The sequence below is a fragment of the Corythoichthys intestinalis genome, chromosome 5, assembly GCF_030265065.1.
Source record: "Corythoichthys intestinalis isolate RoL2023-P3 chromosome 5, ASM3026506v1, whole genome shotgun sequence".
Classification (NCBI taxonomy): Eukaryota; Metazoa; Chordata; class Actinopteri; order Syngnathiformes; family Syngnathidae; genus Corythoichthys; species Corythoichthys intestinalis.
The window spans coordinates 21,171,366-21,193,673 of NC_080399.1; the positions used below are offsets into that span (position 1 = coordinate 21,171,366).

At 39.9% G+C, this 22,308-nt stretch overlaps 1 protein-coding gene across 2 annotated transcripts in view; it reads right to left on the bottom strand.

The window, feature by feature from the left end:
- cntn1a (contactin 1a) overlaps positions 1-22,308 on the bottom strand; it is a 169,980-nt gene that overhangs the window by 43,146 nt on the left and 104,526 nt on the right. For both annotated transcript variants that reach the window (XM_057835694.1, XM_057835695.1), the window contains 7 exons: positions 19,973-20,011; positions 8,609-8,735; positions 5,316-5,494; positions 5,110-5,205; positions 4,403-4,609; positions 4,220-4,319; positions 3,902-4,083 (listed from right to left, as the gene is read on the bottom strand). In XM_057835694.1, the coding sequence (XP_057691677.1) occupies positions 3,902-4,083; positions 4,220-4,319; positions 4,403-4,609; positions 5,110-5,205; positions 5,316-5,494; positions 8,609-8,735; positions 19,973-20,011 (930 nt within the window). The remainder of the gene's footprint in view (positions 1-3,901; positions 4,084-4,219; positions 4,320-4,402; positions 4,610-5,109; positions 5,206-5,315; positions 5,495-8,608; positions 8,736-19,972; positions 20,012-22,308) is intronic.

Below are 22,308 nucleotides of genomic sequence, written 5' to 3' on the forward strand. Positions count from 1 at the left end.
TCTATTTTCGACATTTGTAAGTTTAAAAACTGTTTCATCATTTAAAGATAGACTTAAGTTAAGTTTTGCCGATTTAGGAGCATTTTAGATAAAAAGTTACTTAGGTTCGCTAGGAAGGTTCTCTACAACAGAGCCTTCCTGAGAGGTCTACTGCTTTAAGTTGGCGGCTGTTTACAAACGCATCTAGTTCTTTATTATAAATGTTGCTGATGCTGCCGTGTCTGTCATTTGCATCTAGTTCTGTATACAGTGCCTTGCAAAAGTATTCGGCCCCCTTGAACCTTGCAACCTTTCGCCACATTTCAGGCTTCAAACATAAAGATATAAAATTTAATTTTTTTGTCAAGAATCAACAACAAGTGGGACACAATCGTGAAGTGGAACAAAATTTATTGGATAATTTAAACTTTTTTAACAAATAAAAAACTGAAAAGTGGGGCGTGCAATATTATTCGGCCCCCTTGCGTTAATACTTTGTAGCGCCACCTTTTGCTCCAATTACAGCTGCAAGTCGCTTGGGGTATGTTTCTATCAGTTTTGCACATCGAGAGACTGACATTCTTGCCCATTCTTCCTTGCAAAACAGCTCGAGCTCAGTGAGGTTGGATGGAGAGTGTTTGTGAACAGCAGTCTTCAGCTCTTTCCACAGATTCTCGTTTGGATTCAGGTCTGGACTTTGACTTGGCCATTCTAACACCTGGATACGTTTATTTTTGAACCATTCCATTGTAGATTTGGCTTTATGTTTTGGATCATTGTCCTGTTGGAAGATAAATCTCCGTCCCAGTCTCAGGTCTTGTGCAGATACCAACAGGTTTTCTTCCAGAATGTTCCTGTATTTGGCTGCATCCATCTTCCCGTCAATTTTAACCATCTTCCCTGTCCCTGCTGAAGAAAAGCAGGCCCAAACCATGATGCTGCCACCACCATGTTTGACAGTGGGGATGGTGTGTTCAGGGTGATGAGCTGTGTTGCTTTTACGCCAAACATATCGTTTTGCATTGTGGCCAAAAAGTTCAATTTTGGTTTCATCTGACCAGAGCACCTTCTTCCACATGTTTGGTGTGTCTCCCAGGTGGCTTGTGGCAAACTTTAAACCAGACTTTTTATGGATATCTTTGAGAAATGGCTTTCTTCTTGCCACTCTTCCATAAAGGCCAGATTTGTGCAGTGTACGACTGATTATTGTCCTATGGACAGACTCTCCCACCTCAGCTGTAGATCTCTGCAGTTCATCCAGAGTGATCATGGGCCTCTTGGCTGCATCTCTGATCAGTTTTCTCCTTGTTTGAGAAGAAAGTTTGGAAGGACGGCCGGGTCTTGGTAGATTTGCAGTGGTCTGATGCTCCTTCCATTTCAATATGATGGCTTGCACAGTGCTCCTTGAGATGTTTAAAGCTTGGGAAATCTTTTGTATCCAAATCCGGCTTTAAACTTCTCCACAACAGTATCTCGGACCTGCCTGGTGTGTTCCTTGGTTTTCATAATGCTCTCTGCACTTTAAACAGAACCCTGAGACCATCACAGAGCAGGTGCATTTATACGGAGACTTGATTACACACATGTGGATTCTATTTATCATCATCGGTCATTTAGGACAACATTGGATCATTCAGAGATCCTCACTGAACTTCTGGAGTGAGTTTGCTGCACTGAAAGTAAAGGGGCCGAATAATATTGCACGCCCCACTTTTCAGTTTTTTATTTGTTAGAAAAGTTTAAATTATCCAATAAATGTTGTTCCACTTCACGATTGTGTCCCACTTGTTGTTGATTCTTGACAAAAAAATTAAATTTCATATCTTTATGTTTGAAGCCTGAAATGTGGCGAAAGGTTGCAAGATTCAAGGGGGCCGAATACTTTTGCAAAGCACTGTATATGTGATATCTAGGCAAGGCAAGGCAAGGCAAATTTATTTATATAGCACAATTCAACACAAGGCAATTCAAAGTGCTTTACATCACATGAAGATCATAAAAATCACATTAAAATCAATAGAACGTAAAAACAAAGACAATCGAAATAGGAAATAAAATTATACATAAAAATTGCATTTAATCACGAATAGAATAAAAAAATAAATAAAAAATAAAACATACTACTACTACTGCTGCTAATAATTGAAATCAGCGATGGAGATAAGAATAGAAAGCAAATAGATTGAAATATATAGACAGTTATGGATAAGCAGTTCTAAACAAAAGTGTTTTTAGCCCTCATTTAAAGGGGCTAACAGTTTGAGCATACCTCAGACTAGAGCTGAAACGAATACTCGAGCAACTCGAGTAACTCGAGTTTAAAAACTGATCCGAGTAATTTTATTCACCTCGAGGAATCGTTGAATTTTGCCAGCTCTAAGCATCACGTTTTGCCCGGACTACTTTTAATGCAGAACAACGCGCTGACGTCACGTGCGTAGAAGAAGAAGCAATTAACAAAAAAAAAAAAAAAAAAAACGTACTGCAGCCGTTACAAACGGCGCCGACATTGCTAAAGACTACGCCCGCATGTTGCTACGGTGGTAGCAAGTAGCGTCTGATGCGTGTCATGGATACTGTATCACATGTACGTAGAACTAGATGCGAAATGACCGACTCGGCGGCGTTAATAAAACAGCCGCCATCTTAAAGCAGTACACTTCTCAGCGCTCATAAATAAGATTAACATTACTGACTCACTCACGTAACGTTATCCCTGCGGAGGGCTAGGTTTCTATTCATTACGACCACTGTTGGTGCATGGCTAACTCTTACATACAGGCTTTATTTAATCTGTAAAAACAGCGCTGTAGAGTGATTAGGGTGTAAAATAAAAAATTATGCTAACTGTCGATTTTAGTTCAGTAGTCATTGCTGGATAAAACACCAAGTAGCACTGGTGCCTAATGTGCTCCAATACAGCCCAACATTTATTTTGAACACTGCAAAAACTCAAAATCCTATCAGGACTTACAGTTTAGACCAACTTAAAACTTAACTAGAACTTATAGCTTGACTCAAGTGAAAATTCAATTGAAACATGTGGGAAAAACATCTAACTTTTAAGTGATGTGTGTTATCAAGCATAATGACATTTTTAGGTAAGAAATATATATATATATTTTTTATAAGATCTAAAAGTTTTTTAAATGAAAGCAGTGAATTAGTCCTTTTTTTTGTCACATTTGAAATGCAATTAGGTTGCTGGCTGTTTTCAACAATGGACATCGAAAATAAAGACATTGACTGAAAATGGTTCAATATTAGATGAAATGTTTTGTTTTCTCATTTATATTTATAATTGCTCTTTACCAAAAAAAAAAAAAGTTTTATCCGATTAATCGATAGAATTTTCAGTTGATTACTAAAATATTCGATAGCTGCAGCCCTACTTCAGACCTTCAGGTAACTTGTTCCAGAGGTGAGGAGCATAATAACTAAATGCTGCCTCACCCTGCTTGGTTCTTGTTCTTGGAACATACAGGAAGCATGTGGGCGTAGTTTGTAGGCTATCGGCTACAGTCAGGTATTATTGGAGCCACCTAGCATAGTATATGTAGCATTACATTTGCAACGGCGTCACACTACCTTGCCTCCTCCCCACTCCTGCTCTGCTCTCTCGTCTCCGTGAGTGTCTTTTTCAGACTTTTCTTGCGTCAGTCAACCAACATCATAACCATAGTAACGCACGCCTTTCCCGCCTCAGTAACGGTAACGGCGTTGCCAAGATGAGAAAAATAATTAATTAGATTACTCACTACTGAAGAAAATAACGCCGTTATATTCTAACGCCATTATTAACAACACTGCTTATAAGTACCAAGTCCAGAGCTAGGGTACCACAACATTAGCATGTGTTTGTGTGTGTGTTTATGGCTAAACCAAGATGAACATCTTTGTTTATTTTTGGAAAGAAACATACCTTCCACAGACAATTGCGCGCTGTGGTAGTCCTTTCCTTTGGAGTTGACCGCCTCACACTGATATGTCCCTTCGTCTTCTGGCCGCACGTTGTATAGATGCAGCTGAGCCCCCGACATGCGCACCTCATGGTTGGGGGGCAATTCTCCGTTCATCTTCTTCCAGCGGATTTCCGGGACGGGGCTGGACAAAGAAAGGCACTTCTGTATGTACTGCCATTAAATCAAAATAGATATATTGGGTTTTAACTGCTATCAGCTGCCTTGTTCTTGTACAAATGCAAATTTCTGCAGTTTGCTGGTACGACACCCCAACTTACTTCCCCAAAGCAAAGCATTCCAAAGTGAGGTTGTGCCCCGCTAGCGTTGTGGTGTCTGGAAACTTGACGTTGAGGTCAGCTGGGTACTTCCTGATGGAACCTGCGTGTAGGGGAAAACAGGACTTATGGTCATCTTTACATCTGGGAAAGAAAGAAAGAGTTGGATGTAGGTGAAGTACTGACGTTCACTAAGGGGTATGAGCGGGATGTAGTTAGAGAAGACACTCTTGGAGATGGAGGCGCTGGACGCGATGCACGAGTAATTGCCACTGTCAGAGGCCTCTACTTTGGAGATGTAAAGGTTGCCCGTTATCTGTGAGACGAAGCGCCTTTTGTCCAAAGGGATGAAGGTAGGGAACTCGTTGAGGATCCACCGGAACGACAGGTCGGCTGCACAGACACAAAACACCTGCCTGTCAATTATCATCTTGGATGCATATCAACAGTTCTAGAAATAGCTGAAGGCTCTGAATGCACCATTGGCTCGGCGAGAGTCGAATGAATTGATGCAAATTTGGAAAAATGCCACATTTTCTCAACACTGAGAAGGATTTATTATTCATTTATTGACCTTTCAGATTAAAATCGTATAATTCTCCTGGCATGGGGTGGGATAATAGAGAAATGCTGTCTGGTGGATATGATTTTGCATGAATGTGAAAGCATGGGGATGAGACTAAATATATTCATTCAGCTTCGAAACCAAGTAGCAGAAAATTTAATCAGGTAAACATGCACTTTGTAATAAATTATGCAGGATGCATAAACTGTATAACCTTGAAGTGAAAATGGTCCAGAAAGTGTGGTAATAGATGCAAATTTGTCTTTTCTTTTGATTCCTAAGGCCACAATTAAACTTCGTACATCTGGATCTTCTTCATCATTCTCACCTGGATAATGTGGAGGGGGGGCACAGAGAAGAACTGCCCCTTGACCTTCTTTGACATACACCGACTCTCTTTCCTCTGATGAGAATAAGTCCAAATCTGAGAAATTAAAAACAAATAATAATAAATACCAAATTACTTTTCATCCGATGTTACTTTTGGTTGGTGGTTTATCCTACCACAAATCCCACTAAACGATAAAAACTTACATCCAAACTGCACCGATGCCTCTTGACTGACGACCGTCCCCAACGTATTGCTAGCTAAGCAGGAGTATCTTCCCTCATGTAGACTTTTATCGGGCTTGCTGATGACAAGGTTGCCTTCAGACAACTTGTAATGTTTGTGTTCGGTGCTCAGATCAATTTCTACACCGTCCAGCTTCCATCTGTGATGAAAAAGTAGCCTGGGTCGGTACATTTTAAATGCAAAAAATGTCAGATATTAATTTGATAGAACAATCAATAATGTACAGCGGTATGAAAGCATGTGAACTTTTTGGAATTTCTCACATTTCTGCATAAAATCCTCATCAAATGTGATCTGATCTTTGTCAAAATCACACGGATGAAAAAACTGTCTGCTTTAACTGAAACCATCCAAACATTTACAGGTTTTTATATTTTAATGAAGATAATATGCAAACAATGACAGAAGGTGGAAAATAAGTAAGTGAACCATCACATTTAATATTTTGTGCCCCCCCCCCGGCAGCAATAACTTCAACCAGACACTTCCTGTAGTTGCAGATCAGTCTGGCACATGTATCAGGACTAATTTTGACCCATTATTTCTTACAAAACTGCTGTAGTTCAGATTCCTGGGATGTCTGGCATAAATCGCTGTCTTTAGGTAATGCCACTGCATCTTCAATGGGATTCAAGTCTGGACTTTGACTTGGCCACTCCAGAATGTGTATTTTGTTCTTCTGAAACCATTCTGAAGCTGATTTACTTCTGTGTTTGGATCATTGTCTTGTTGCAGCATCAGTCCTCTTTTTAGCTTCAATTGTCTGACAGACGGCCTCAGGTTTTCATGCAAAAAATTCTTCCAGTAATTATATAAGTTATCCAGGCCCCAAATCATGATGCTCCCTCCACCATGCTTCACGGTGGGGATGAGGTGTTGATGTTGGTGAGCTGTTCCATTTTTCCTCCACACATGACTTTGTGTGTTACTCCCAAACAATTCAACTTTGGTTTCATTAGTCCACAAAATATTTTGCCAAAACATCTGTGGAGTATCGAAGTGATTTTTGCGAACATTAAACAAGCAAAAATGTTTTTTTTTAAGACAGCAGTGGCTTCCTCCTTGTATTCCTCCCATAAACACCATTCTTGGTGTTCATAGTTGGTGTGTGCAGAGACATTGGTCTTTGCCAATGATTTCTGTAAGTCTGTAGCAGACACTCTAGGGTTCTTTTTTACCTCCCTGAGTATTCTGCGCTGAACCCTTGGCGTCATCTTTGGTGAACGGTCACTCCTTAGGAGTGAAGTTCCTTTCTCGCACACACCATATAACTGTTTGCATTACTCTAACACACTTAATATAATCAATCAGGGAATAGTATTGTTTCTCATATGCACTGTAGGATTGTTTGTACTACTCTAAAACACCTAATATAAAATAAATAGCACACCATAGTTTAATGAAAAGAAGCAGAATAGATACACAACGCCATCTTATCACAGAAGCCCAACGTGTGCGTCACGAGCAAGATTGACGCACCAACTCTCGCAATCAGTTCTCCCGGCCACTCCAAGGACAAAGAGCAGGGCGCTCTGTCCTAAAACAAGTAGCCTCTCGCCTAACCAGGATAACAAAGTTTATAGCGGGCGCTTGGGACGTCAAGACCAGCGTCGGTCGCTGTGGCAACCACGTCCCAGCCATGAAGGATGACGCACAAACCTAACCGCCCAAAACCGGCCACAGAGGGATTATCACAAGACAACACCCGGTCTTGCCCCTCCACCGCAGCTTTCAAAAGACTGGACACTGAGATAACAAATGGTTCGCTGCCCGGAAACATGTCTATGTAGCCTTGTTTTGGATCCAGCATTGTTCCTCCGTCGTCTGATTTTGCCTTGTTTTTTGGCCATTGTCGACGAATAAATTGTCAACCTGTTGTCGGCAAACCTTCTTCAAACTTTTGGAACATGGAGTCAGTACAAAGAGTTAACACAAGAGGTGAACGCGTGGAAGGTCGCCCCCCATCGGTTGGCTTGCGGGAGCCATGCTTCCGTGGCTTGGCAGGGGTGGGCCGAATTCCTTCAGGAGAGAAGCAACAGTGCCAAACTCTCTCCATTTGTAGACAACTTCTCTGACTGTCGATTGATGAACATCCAGACTTTTAGAGATGGTTTTGTATCCTTTCCCAGCTTTATACAAATCAACAATCCTTGATCGCAGGTCTTCAGACAGCTCTTTTGACTGAACCATGATGCATATCAGACAATGCTTCTCATCTTAAATTGTTTGGTAAAAATTGGTTTCAATGGCTCTTAAAGTCTCCTTAGGCAGACGGTTCACTTACTTATTTTTCCCCCTTCTGTCACTGTTTGCATAGTATCCTCATTAAAATATGAAAACCTATAAATGTTTGGGTGGTTTTAGTTAAAGAAGACACTGTTTTTACATCTGTGTGATTTTGACAAAAATCCGATCACATTTGATGGTGATTTTATGCAGAATTCCAAAAGGTTCACTTTTTCATACCCCTGTATAGTATAATGAAACATAAATACGAATACAGTATATTCTTTACGAATTTACTGTTTGCTAGATTTCTTTACGTTTTTATTTTATTACTATTTTCTTGAAACATTTTTTTTCCCCTTTCCATCTCACACCCATGCCATAAATTGCATGTAGAATGTATGGGTTGACATGCAATTCTAAGCTGTATAAAGATGACACCAGTATGAAAACACGCCGAGGAACATCATTAACATACATTTGCATCTAAATTGGCTGAGCTCATCATAAAACAGCCACCGGTTTGCTGCACTGTGAAATGAAGTGTCAACTGTTGCCAACAACATCTTTATTTAGCTTGTTGATTTTTTTTCTTAAGTAATTGTATTGACAGTTAAATTATTGTTAGTGAAAGGACGAACGATGACAGAATTTACATATTGTTGATGTGTAATGAAAAAGAAATACACATTAAATGGTAAACCGCTTTATCTTTGGATTTTTTGTGACACTTGGAACCATTATGCTGTGCTAAAAGAAGACTGCAGTGTTATTTTGAAGCAAAGTCTATTAAAGTAACAGTCTCCATTTTGCAGGTTTAATATTAAACAGCTGATTATCTAGAACTAGAATTACTGGTACTGTACTTGCACTATATTTTCACTCTGACAGAAAGATTTTTGTTTGCTTTGAATCACGAACTCGAATATTTTAATGTGATCTGTGATTCCATTATACATTGCAGATGGTCACAATATATCCCAAAAAAACAAAAATGATGCAGGGAGTATGAGAAAACATATGGTACTTGTATGCGGCAGGTGGATTGGCTCGAGCCCGGCAGCTCATGGTGATTTTGTCCTCGGGCGACTCCTCAGGGTAGACTGTGTCCAACGGCTGCTCCTCAAACACCGGCCCGTAACCTGCGGCTTCATCTGCAAGTAAACAAAGCTCCCGGTCAACAACAACAACACCCAGGTGGCCTTACAAACATCAACAAAGTCAGGGTGAGCCTTGGTGACAGTTCTGGGGCGCATCCATCAAAACCTTTGACAGCTTGGTTGGCATAGAGGCTGGTAAAAAAAGTTTGTGTCTTGTGCTTTTACTCTCGCCGATGGCGCTCCAAATTTTAAGTCAATTTTTTTTTTTTTTTTTTAATAATTGCAACAGACATATACGATATTTTCTCATTCATTCAAGTTAATGTTTTCCGCTGTTGAATATTAAGGTATTTTCTTACGCTGATTAAAGGAGATAGTACCTTTTCTTGTAGGCACCGTCTAACTGTCCGTAATACTCTAACACACTTAATATAATCAATCGGGAAATAGTATTGTTTCTCGTATTTACTGTTTGAATTACTCTAACACACCCAATATAAAGTAAATAGCACTTATACCATAGTTTAAGGAAAACAAGCAGATTATAAGGCATAAAAGATACATGACGCCTTCTTATCACGGAGTCCCAACGTGTGCGTCATGCAACTGACTGAGCAAGATTGACGCTGACAAGCCCACGTCTGCACCACCAACTTTCGCAATCAGTTCTCCCGGACAGTCCAGAACAAATGGGGGACGCCCTGTCCCAACACAAGGAACACCGGAGAACGCCGGATATCCAACTGATAACACAACTGATAAGACTGATAAGACTCCAAGAGCTTACACTGAGGTGGCAAAATCCTGGCAACAGTTACTCCCGAATCCTCCTGCCCAATCCACAAACAGACAATAATTCTAAACAACGGCCAAACACACCCTTCTGCCCACAGCCCGCCCCGCGAGAGCCTTCAAAAAGACTGAATGTTTAACTAATCGTTGTCATTTTTTCTCGGGAACCTTTTGTTGACTTGTGATATGGCGACCCTGAATCCTCGCCTGTGTCCCTCTGTGCTGTATGATTGCTGTCGACTCAGAACAAATTGTCAACTTGTGCTTTGAAGCATTTTTCCAGATTTCAAAATGGAGTCAGTACAAGGGGTTAAGACTAAGGTGAGGTAAGGGGTAAGACTAAGTTTGGCCTTTTGGCCAAGTTAATGGAATCTCGCTGTTCGGCTGGTGTGATTCTGACAATTTGGCGAAAAGGTCAGATTCCTTCAAGATAGAGCTCCCCTGAAAATTAGGTGCTTGCACCGACCGGTATGAAAAATAGATGTGCTAAAATAGCAATAAATATATTTTGTGGAAGAAAGATATGGCGAAATGAAATTAATTTCACATGTTGGACCTTAAATTTTCCCTATCTAGAACTTCTAGGAACAAGGGAAGATTATACCGAGCGATTTTATTTTTTTAAGGCATTTTAATCATAAGCGCAAACTCACCAGTAATGAGATCATTTGCAACCCTGCTGTGAATCCATTATTTGTAGATAGAAAAAGAGAAAAGTGCTCCATTTGAGAATAGCTTTGACTCCTGGTGGTGGTCCAATTTTTTTACTGTAATGTTGAGTATGACAGATGGCTGGGGAGGGAGGGTTGTCAAAGCAGGCCACAGAAGGCCTGGAGACACGACATCTCTTGCACCCTCTCGTGAACTTGTGTCTGAATCGCCTCTGTGTCCTCCCTATAACCTGCACAGCTGTCTCATCTACTGGTACATACAGTTTTGGAAATTGGTGAAACTTTTATACATTTCAGTCAGTCCTACAAAGTGCTATACCAATTTTGTTATTAATGATATATTGTTACATAGTTTGTGTTACATACACGTTGAATGGCATTACATGACATTGGACTGCACGAAATTAGGCAAGTTATGCTAACGTGGCGCTATGACACAAGGGCTGTGTTTCAATAAGGGTTTGAGTTGCCCTCGCTCACTTGCCCTCAGCCCTTGCTATGACGTCACACGGAGGCCACTTGGAGGGCGGAGGGAAAATGGGCGGAGGGGGAGTGAAAGACGTAAATAAAACACACTTGCCCTCGTTCACTTACTGGCCAGACAATCATGGATCAACCACATGTTGTTGAGGTAGCGCTACACTGCCTATTCCAAATCACACAAAATATACGGAGACTCGTGTCATTAAGACTGAGACGTATTTCGCTCTTGATGGCAATACGTGGGTACCTGGGAATTATCAGAATTAGTTTTGTATCAAATTTATTTGGGCAATTCATTATTTATTTATTTGTCTTTACAGGATAATTTGTAGACACATTTGTTATTTAAATACATTTAACATTCTTTAAGTTTACAGTGTATCACAAAAGTGAGTACACCCCTCGCATTTCTGCAGATATGGGACAGACAAAATTACACTTTGACACAATCAAAAGTAGTTTAGTTTCCCCTCAAAATAACTCAAAATTATACATTATACATTAATATCTAAACCCCTTGCAACAAAAGTCAGTACAGCCCCTTGATAAATACGTACATCCCTTAAAGTGCATGTGACACGAAAAAGCATGTTTATTTCATAATACACACGGTATTTTATGCTCTTTCATGATATGGACTGCTTGGATGTGTGTGGAAGCGATCGCTATATTTATTTAGTTTTTTGAATACCGCGCCATGAACATGAGTGACTTCCGGCTTCGGTCTTGCATTGAGGAGGAGGGCGCTGTGACGTGTACGGTAGAAGACGTCCTCTTCACTATACAGGTACTGTTGTGTATGAGGACGAAGGATTCAGCTGATTTTGCGGATTAATACGTTTATATTTCGCATCACACCAGCCAAACGGCTGCAGAAAAATCATTCTGTATGAGGGAAAGGCTTATGCGCCTTTTTGGAGTTTCAAAAGGTTCCCATTCACCGTGGATATTCACTGTGGGACCCTTGGACTTACGAGGAAATGAGTAAACATCTTGTTTTGTATTATGTCAAATATTAATACAGCTATTACAAAGTAAACACTACAAACTTTCTTTAAATAAAGGACTACTTACGTTTGATCATTGATAAGCATGTAAAAAGCTCTCCTCATGCACATTAGCAGCACGTTAGCTGCACAACAACTGCAGCCGCCCTCCTCCAGGGAACGGACTATAAATTGCTCTCCGCCGGGCGGTTTGCCGATCCACGAAGGCAATCGACAACCCAGTCGTCATGTCAATAAATCCAGGCTAGTTATGTGTGATTTTCCGCTTCGAAGACTTTGAAACATCACTCGGTTCGGGTTAGCATGTCGGCTAGCTGTCACGCCTTTTGGTTTGTTTACATTCTCCGAAGCCGGGGAAGGGAAATGACATATGTCCGATTTAGGTGTCATAAAATATCGTTCGGGAGGTGCGACAGTAAAGGTGAAGTCGACAGTTTTGACCATTATGGAGTAATTTTGCCATGTCGTCCTGAATAAATGCATTTTTATTATTTCATATTCCATTTAGCACAAGACTGTTATTTGTCATGACCATGCCATTTATTTAGCAATTGGGGAAAATACTTAAAAAGATAAAAGAATAGATAAAAAGAATATCCTGTAAAAACACTGAAGTAAAGAGACAGAAACAATGACATTTTGTAGCTCTCTTCGTCGCGTTTTCCTCGTTCTGAATAGTTCCCCCTCGAAGGGCTGACTGGTCCTTATCAAGCCATTTATATAGCTATTGGGGAAAAATACTTGGATAAAAAGAATATCCTGTAAAAATATTGGAGTAGAGAGACTGAAACAATGACATTTTGTGGCTCTCTTTGTCATGTTTTCCTCGTTCTGAATAATTCCCCTCAATGGGCTGAATAGTAAAACCAATGAGCCCAGTCTACCGCTGACGTCATCCACCTGTTGGGGACGCTAAAGCCCTATAATGGTAGGCGTGGCTAACTGGAAGATTAAAAGACTAATTTCTCATCATCTGCGCTTTGCTAAATTGTTGTATATAGTCGAATCGTCTCAAAATAATGATTCTAATTCACATAATAATGCCATTTAAGACTTTTTTTCTCCTGTCGTATGCTCTTTAATGTCCAAATTGAGTACTGCTTGTCATTTTCCCTCCAAAATGTCATGTGACTCGTTACAGGAGTGCTGTCAGCATTGCTGCAGAGATTGAAGAGGTGGGGGTCAGCCTCAGCCTGTTAGTGCTCAGAGCATACACCGCTCTCTACATCAAATTGGTGTGCATGGCTGTCACCCCAATAGGAAGCCTCTTCTGAAGACGGTACACAACTACTACTTTTACTTGAGTAATATTTTTAAGTAACTCTACTCTGAAGTAAATTTTTTGACTACCCTACTTGCCGCTGGGCATTATCGCGTTACATGTTGTGTACATGTTAGTTCCATGCTGTGTTTTCTAATGCGAAAAGTGTTAATTGTGCTATTTTATGTATGTTTCGATGCTTCACATTTAGAGCCACATGAAATTGGAAAAAGAAAAATGTTTTTACTGTGCTTTGGGCTCTTGAAAAATATGTGTCATTATGTTACTAAACAGTTCCTTCATAAGGACAGACAGAAAACAACTTCATAGCGGAGCTTGGATTGAAGTCGAAATGATAAATAGAAGGCAGCTGTGATACAATGACTCTTGTCACTAACTGATAATTCACCCTTTCTTTCTCACCTCCAACCTCGTTTGCACCATCATTCCCCAAAAGAACAGATGTTTCTGTATTGTACCATTTAACTGTATTTTTTTGTGTCATTAAAGTGCATCAAACATCTCTCTGTTTCTGCTATTGGTGACACTTGACTGAATGGATAGAGTCCATGGGCTAAACAAGTGAGGGTTTATTTACTGTGCACTCAATGAAAAGAGTGATTCTTCCCTGCTAAGCGCACACTAATAAAAAACGAAAACAATCTATTAGGAGTGGGAAATTCTTGGTACCTCACGATCAGTTGTCAGTAACGCGTTACTAACTAACGCGTTACTGTAATCTGATTACTTTTTTCAGTAACGAGTAATCTAACCCGTTCATTTTTCTACACCAGTAATCTGATTAAAGTTAGTTTCCTTAGTGTCTCTGCGTTACAATTTTTTCATTGCCTCATAACGTATGTAAAATGAAGATTATTGTAGTCATGTACGAAGAGCATTTTGAATAGAAAATGCTAAAATAAAAGGTTCCCGGTACGTGTTTCCATGACAACCTCTTAGCTATTTCCTGTTTTGGTCTCGTGTCACATGTGTTGTGGGACTGAAGGCGTGGGCCAGGTGGGTGGACATTGGAGCCGAGTGTTGACACGTTGCGAGGGAATGTTGATCTGTGGATATTCATGAATGAAGGTGAGTATTTTTCCTTCATTCTGGAGGGTATCAGCAAAAGGTTGAACTTCCTACATGCGCGGCCGTTTCGTAGCTTTGCCGTAGCAATGACGGGCAGTCATCGCTCCAAGTTGGCAAGCTTTGTTTACATCATATACGTGTTGCACATTTATGCCGTGAGGTGATGTGTTCGTTTAGCATCTGTGGGATGTGTTGTAAGTCCGATTGAGTGTAAAGTGCTAAGTTGCCGCCACGTTTTGTGGCAAAATTGACTGCGTGTGTGTTGAGAGGAGTACTTCCGGGTTGTGGACGTGCATCCGCGCCCGCCACCACCTTTGCAATTTTGTGCAGTCGGTTTGCATTGTTTTACATTGGCACTGATATGCTGTTAACCATAAGCCGAAATTCAGAAGTTTTGGCATTAGGCTTAATCTTAGAGTTAGCGGGGTTTAATTGGTCGGTGGAGTTGATTTCAACAAATTCCAAGGAGTTTGTCAGATATTTGTTAGTTTCAGGGCTTCGGAGTGGCTAAGCTAGCGCGAAATTCTGATATCCCCCTTTAAATTCAATCATCGGAAAGTCAATTACATGTGATGACATTTTTCTGTTGTCATTCCTATGTTGAGGCGGCAAAGGGAGAAAAATGGTTAAAAAGTAACTGACAGATTACTTTCAAAGTAACAGTTTGATAATGAAGTAATCAGTAAAGTAACTAGATTACTTTTTTGAGGCGTAATCAGTAATCAGTAATTAAATTACTTTTTCAAGGAATCTGTGACAACACTGCTCACGATACGATACAATTTGCTATACAAAGCTCACGATAACGATCTGACGATATGGCGATACAACGATTACCGATACATTGGTCGGGAAATCATTCTAAGATATTCTACTGTAAGATGTGCTTTAATGCTTTTGCACAATAACAGTATTTACAATAATTAATGCCATTATGTGTGTTTAAAACTAGGTGTTATGATTATGTTTACTCATGTAACAGTCTATTCACTTGTGCTTTAGTGAGTAAAGTTTCTGTTTTCAGTAAACGTCACCATAATGTTTCATTCTGGTTTCTGTTCTCAGTAAATGATACAATCTCGATAAAACAAAACTTACGCATGTGCAATGAATGCTCTCCAGCTTTTTAATAAAAGGCTGCGCTCCTCAGGGGAAGGTCAGATAAGCTTGTTGTGAGCCACTCGCTCCGCATCAACCTTTCTCCTGACGGCCGTCAGCGTAAAAACTTTATCTTCGTCTCAAGTCTGATTCTTCCTCCGTCCCTTCCTAGGTCTTTTGTTGTTTTCTAAGTATTAAGTTTAGACCTAACACTACAAACAACTAATAATCAGAAAAACAAGCTTCTGCTGTGAATTGGAATGAGTTTATCACTTGTAGACGTCCAATCCATTTGAATTGGATGGAGGGTGGCATCCATGCCAATGCCATCCAATGCCATTGGAGGGTGGCAGCGAATTCAAACGGATTGAAAGTCTATGGCCGGTAGTGGCAGCCAATACCAGGCAATGAGGTCATTTTGGGCCATTTAAGGGCATTTTCCTGTTGATTTTCAGTTACTTCCTGTTGATTTTGGTGTATTGTATGGCTCTCTTTCTGTTTATTTTGAGTTACAGAACAAAAAGTGACCCAAGTCACCCAAATGAATAGGCAGTGACTCAAACTCAACAGAAAATGACCTGTAAATGCCTTAAAATGAACAACAAGTGACCTGTAAATGCCCTGAAAATCAAACAGAATGACTGTGAATGCTCTGGTTTCGAATGAATGAACGTTCCCAGTCTAAATGGATTGGGCGTCAAGCACCGTCAATGCATCCTTAGAGTTAACTGAAACACTATTATGGTGGAATATTTTGGTGGCAACTTGTTGGTTCATTTTTATTTTTTTTTAAGACATTGACACCTTTTTAAAACGATATCTTGATTCTTGGCAGGAGCATATCGATAACCTTTTGGGATACAAAGTATCACAATATATCACCATTTTGATATTTTATCACACCCCTACAATCTATGGACTTTACTCAAAAAACATTTCCATCTCTATCAGTTTATGTGAAATTTTATCCAATTAGTCACCTATGCAACTATGTAAATGGATTAGAAAGCTTCGCTCGATTTTACTTCACACAATAACTGACCAAATAATAAGATGTTTCCCTTAGGTGCCAAAAGCAGAGTGTAGCAATAATCACTGCGCACAGCAGGAGTTATCTCTGGAGTGCAAAATTCATATACAGACTGAAAGACATGTGCACTGCAAATGGAATTATTCCGCTGAGAATGAAGTGACTGCCATCCCATGGAACTAGCTGATCTGATTACAGTGTTTTCTTCTTTCCTCGCAAATCCAAATCTCACTGGATTTGTTGTGTTACAAAAGGCAACGTATACAAAACAAAAAAGACGGACCCCTTCGTGACCATCAGGACCACATAATTTTCAATAAATTCAGGATCCAATAGATTATAGTTCAGCTCATTGTTGTCAAGCATATTTTGGCATTTGAGACGACATAGAGCTGGACAGCTTTTAAAAGTCATGCGTGGGTGTTAACTGAGAGGAAAGAAACACAAGTATCAGAGATATAGATGTTGCTGTGATGAATATCTCTCTGAAAAGGAAAGCAAAAAACTCTGCCGTGCGTCTCAGCGGGAAGACCACCTACACAATGTTCCCGCCTTGTGCGCCGACTGCATCATCAACTATAAATACGCCGAATCACAGAACATGGGGCATTTTGCACAGAAACACTTTCTGACAAAAATACAAGGGGAATATGGTTTGTCCCTTATTTCAACCTGCTCGCAATATCACAGCTTCCTCCTGCGCAACGAATCAGAAAGCTTTCTTTTTCTCCCTACAGCACACCACATACTGAGAATCTGATTACAATTTATTTTTCTCTCCGTTAAAAAAATTGCAGGGAGTAAAACACACACTGGTGCTTTAAAATAAGGGCACAGTGATTAATTAATCAAAACATTGTGTTTTCGAATGCAACATTTACATATACAGTAGGAACATATGGACACACATGGAGGGGATAAATGATTTGTTCAACCCAAGCAGTTGGGCTTTCAAGTTCATTGCCCAAAGGCACTGGCACCACTTCAGCAACCAGTAAATGGAGATCTTTTTGTTTCAGTGTGTCAGGCTTTGTTTTTTACAGTCAAGTCTTCACAGACTGAGCCATTGTAATTTTCCCTTTGCTAGTAGTGCCATATAGAGTGTGTGACACTTTTGTCAGACACCACAATACTATGCCCACTGTTCCACATTTCAATGTCGTCTACGTGTTTGAGATGGCAACCTTTGATGAGGTGTATCATCAGTGTTGTTTTTGTCAACAATGACGATAACGAAAGCATTTCGTCGACAAACCATTTTTTTCATGACGATGACGTGACAACGATGAGCTAGCAACGTGGCTTGGAAGACTTGGACTTGAACGTAATGATTACAATGCCAGTTTTCGTGTGACAAGACGATAAAATGAAAATGTGATAGTTTCTGTCATACAGTATGTTCACAGTGCTTGACCTTTTCATATTGTACGCGGAGTATGTCAGCTTGCATCATAGCAGTGTTTGGGTCGTGTCACTCATGTGAGATGTGCTGTGCCACTCCTTCACTCCCTTCACCAGAGTTTAGGATGTGTTTCAAGTGAGGCTGCGCTCAATCTTGCTTGTTGTTTGGAAACACATGGCGAAATTTGTTTTCTTATCTTGGCAAGAGAGGATAAGCAACGTTGCTTTAGCCTTGAAAGATCTGTGCTAAGTAATCATCACACACTAAATGTAACTCGAGGCGTTAGCATTAGCATCAACTTTAGCGTGGTGAGCATCCTCTTAAAAAACAAAAGTTGTCCGAGCGTTTAACTACTGTTCTTGGCTTGTAAGTGGGTTTAATTGAAAATAATTTACTGCTTTTCATGCCGAGTTTGAAGCCAATAACACTGTGTTTCATGTGTACTCACCAGATTGTGAAATACAGTGCCTTGCAAAAGTATTCGGCCCCCTTGAATCTTGCAACCTTTCGCCACATTTCAGGCTTCAAACATAAAGATATGAAATTTAATTTTTTTGTCAAGAATCAACAACAAGTGGGACACAATCGTGAAGCGGAACAACATTTAGTGGATAATCTAAACTTTTTTAACAAATAAAAAACTGAAAAGTGGGGCGTGCAATATTATTCGGCCCCTTTACTTTCAGTGCAGCAAACTCACTCCAGAAGTTCAGTGAGGATCTCTGAATGATCCAATGTTGTTCTAAATGACCGATGATGATAAATAGAATCCACCTGTGTGTAATCAAGTCTCCGTATAAATGCACCTGCTCTGTGATAGTCTCAGGGTTCTGTTTAAAGTGCAGAGAGCATTATGAAAACCAAGGAACACACCAGGCAGGTCCGAGATACTGTTGTGGAGAAGTTTAAAGCCGGATTTGGATACAAAAAGATTTCCCAAGCTTTAAACATCTCAAGGAGCACTGTGCAAGCCATCATATTGAAATGGAAGGAGCATCAGACCACTGCAAATCTACCAAGACCTGGCCGTCCTTCCAAACTTTCTTCTCAAACAAGGAGAAAACTGATCAGAGATGCAGCCAAGAGGCCCATGATCACTCTGGATGAACTGCAGAGATCTAGCTGAGGTGGGAGAGTCTGTCCATAGGACAACAATCAGTCGTACACTGCACAAATCTGGCCTTTATGGAAGAGTGGCAAGAAGAAAGTCATTTTTCAAAGATATCCATAAAAAGTCTCCTTTAAAACCTGGGAGACACACCAAACATGTGGAAGAAGGTGCTCTGGTCAGAAAAAAACAAAATTGAACTTTTTGGCCACAATGCAAAACGATATGTTTGGCGTAAAAGCAACACAGCTCATCACCCTGAACACACCATCCCCACTGTCAAACATGGTGGTGGCAGCATCATGGTTTGGGCCTGCTTTTCTTCAGCAGGGACAGGGAAGATGGTTAAAATTGACGAGAAGATGGACGCAGCCAAATACAGGAACATTCTGGAAGAAAACCTGTTGGTATCTGCACAAGACCTGAGACTGGGATGGAGATTTATCTTCCAAAAGGACAATGATCCAAAACATAAAGCCAAATCTACAATGGAATGGTTAAAAAATCAACGTATCTGGGTGTTAGAATGGCCAAGTCAAAGTCCAGACCTGAATCCAATCGAGAATCTGTGGAAAGAGCTGAAGACTGCTGTTCACAAACACTCTCCATCCAACCTCACTGAGCTCGAGCTGTTTTGCAAGGAAGAATGGGCAAGAATGTCGGTCTCTCGATGTGCAAAACTGATAGAAACATACCCCAAGCGACTTGCAGCTGTAATTGGAGCAAAAGGTGGCGCTACAAAGTATTAACGCAAGGGGGCCGAATAATATTTCACGCCCCACTTTTCAGTTTTTTATTTGTTAAAAAAGTTTAAATTATCCAATAAATTTTGTTCCACTTCACGATTGTGTCCCACTTGTTGTTGATTCTTAACAAAAAATTAAAATTTTATATCTTTATGTTTGAAGCCTGAAATGTGGCGAAAGGTTGCAAGGTTCAAGGGGGCCGAATACTTTTGCAAGGCACTGTACATTAGCCTATATCAAGATAAAAGAAAATTAAGTCTGACATTATTTCTACTTCAAACTAAGTTTCATGTGAATTGTTTCTAACCTAGACATGTGAAAACCAAACCTGAAGGTTCAGGACAAACAAACTATTGATAATGAGATGAGATGATGGAGTCTTGACCTTAAATTTACAGCATTTGTCCTCCGAAGGCCAGAGAATGATGAAGATGTCAGCGCAGTTGCAAATCATTATGTTTTGGAAGGAATTTAATCATTTGTTTTGAATTACAAAATATGAACTCCGGATTGCCAAAGTCCATTTTTATGTCATTTTAATCATTATTTCCAATAATGATCTAAAACAGTATAGACTGAAAACATCCTTAGCGAAATGTCTTACCTCTATAAAAGTCAGGTTCCCCCTCATGCATTGATGTATCTGCAACAGTAAACAAAGGAAAGTAAATATAAATAAATATGATATGATTAAGTGATTTAATTAAAAAAAAAAAAAAAAAAAAAAAAAAACAACTGCAATATATGATGCCAGACATTCCATTTGGAAGAAATTTAAATATAGCTGTTGCACTCGTGAGAAATTCCCACTCTCAATAGATTTCTATCATGTTGCATACTTCTGGTGATCATTTCAAAAAAGCACTGTATGTATATATTAAGGGTGTAACGGTACATGTATTTGTATTGAACCCTTTCGGTTCGGGGTCCTCGGTTCGGAACGGAGGCGTACCGAACGAGTTTATAACGTAATGTAACCCTTACTTTTTGAGGCTGTGAGTCGATCAGGTTAGTTTCTTTGTGTAGATTATGTTTACTCCGTCTTCTCTACTATAATGAGGACCAACACGGTAGGACAGTTAAGAAACGTCAACGGCGCGACAATGTGGCCGCCGCGAGAACGCAGTGAAATGCGGGCGTTAAATTCAATCAGCCAATGCACACCAGTCGCAGTGCGGCCGCGTGTTAGACGCGTCCCAGAAGCGGCTCAACACGACGCACGAGAACGGCAGAGTTGATTATTTGACGCGAGACGCGGCCCTCCTGCGTCAATACTACTACTGGTAGCTAGGATCGGGCCAGAAGTCACTTGTGTAAAAATACAGTGGATCTGGTCGATTTTTAAACTAATATGCAATCGTAACCTACTTTTTGACTCCATCAGATCTCTTGAGTGGTAGATCGGGGCTCAGTTGACTTGTCTTTGTTGATTTACTGCTGTCTTCTATGCTATAATAATAACCAACACGGCCCCGTGTTCAATACAAAACCCTCCTACCACAACAAAATAAGTAGGAACTTATATTCACATAGGAACTAAAGTTATACAACATAAAATAAACAATATAAATGAATAGTACATCACATTTGTAAAATATAAACACATAATTAAATCAATAATAGCCCATTTAAATAAAATAAATTGAAATGAGCTAAAACACCTGTAATTAAATAATAAAAATAATACACACATACTGCTTACACAAATTTATTAATTACTGTGTGGCGCTTTAACTTGAGAAAATCCACCAATAAAGCTTTTGAAAACCGTTCATAAGAAAAAAAAATGTTTCATTGAGGCATTGCATTTGTAAAATACATGTTAAAATCTTTGTCATTGGGATTGCTTTTTTTTTTTTTTTTTTTTCTTTCAGAAAGAATGCTGACCAATACGCGGGGTCTGAAAGGCAAATTGTTGTTAAATACCCACTACTTTATGAGCAGAATTCTAGCTTTGTATACGCTAATGTTCCTATTGTTGAAAGCACAAAAGTGTGTACCGTATTTTTCAGACTATAAGTCGCCTTTTTTTTCATATTTTGGCTGGGGGTGTGACTTATACTCAGGAGCGACCTATGTGTGGAATTATTAACACATTATGATATAATTTCACATGTTATTTTGGTGTTTTGCAGTGACACTGATGGTTTTGTAAAGTTGTTAGCATGTTCTTATGCTATAGTTATCTGAATAACTCTTTATAGCTATGGCCACGTTCGTGTTCTGACTTTGGCAGTGGTTAGTGTTTTTTATCTTGAAATGGATGCATTTAATTTGTGGCGCTTTCACGCCCACGTGAGGGCGCACTCGCACTTGTTTACGTGGAGAAGGGTGCTCACACGCCAGAAGAAGACGGACAGCTACGTAGCTCTGAGTGAGTGAGTGCCAAGTGGGCGAGTTACAGCGAGAGAGAATAGACGGCTGCGAACCTACTTTCATTGTTTATGCTTTTAAATCATCTCTACAGAGGCAACGCCTGCGTGTATCATCTTTTCTGTTGTTGTTGTGTGTTTTCCACCCGCGATCGGCCACTTAGAGCCAGTTGTGTGGTTGTTTGAACGATGTGCTAATGATAGCGAACGCATGCTAACCTGTTACTTATTACTAATAGTACCTAATTATCATTTATTTACGTTGATGCGAACCTGTTTTCTATCGAGGACCAAATTGATTCAGCAAATTATACGGACGTCCAGCATTGTCTTTTGGGAGTTCGCTGTATTGCCAGGACCGAGCCGTAGCGTAGGAAAGTATATTCACATTTTGTTGTTCATGCACTGTACACTGTATATTTATTTAGCATGTTGTTCTCTATTGTATTTTTATATTAAATTGCCTTTCAAGATGACATGTCTGTTCTATGTGTTGGATTTTATCAAGTAAATTTCCCCCAAAAATTCGACTTATACTCCGGTGCGACTTGTATATGTTTTTTTTCTC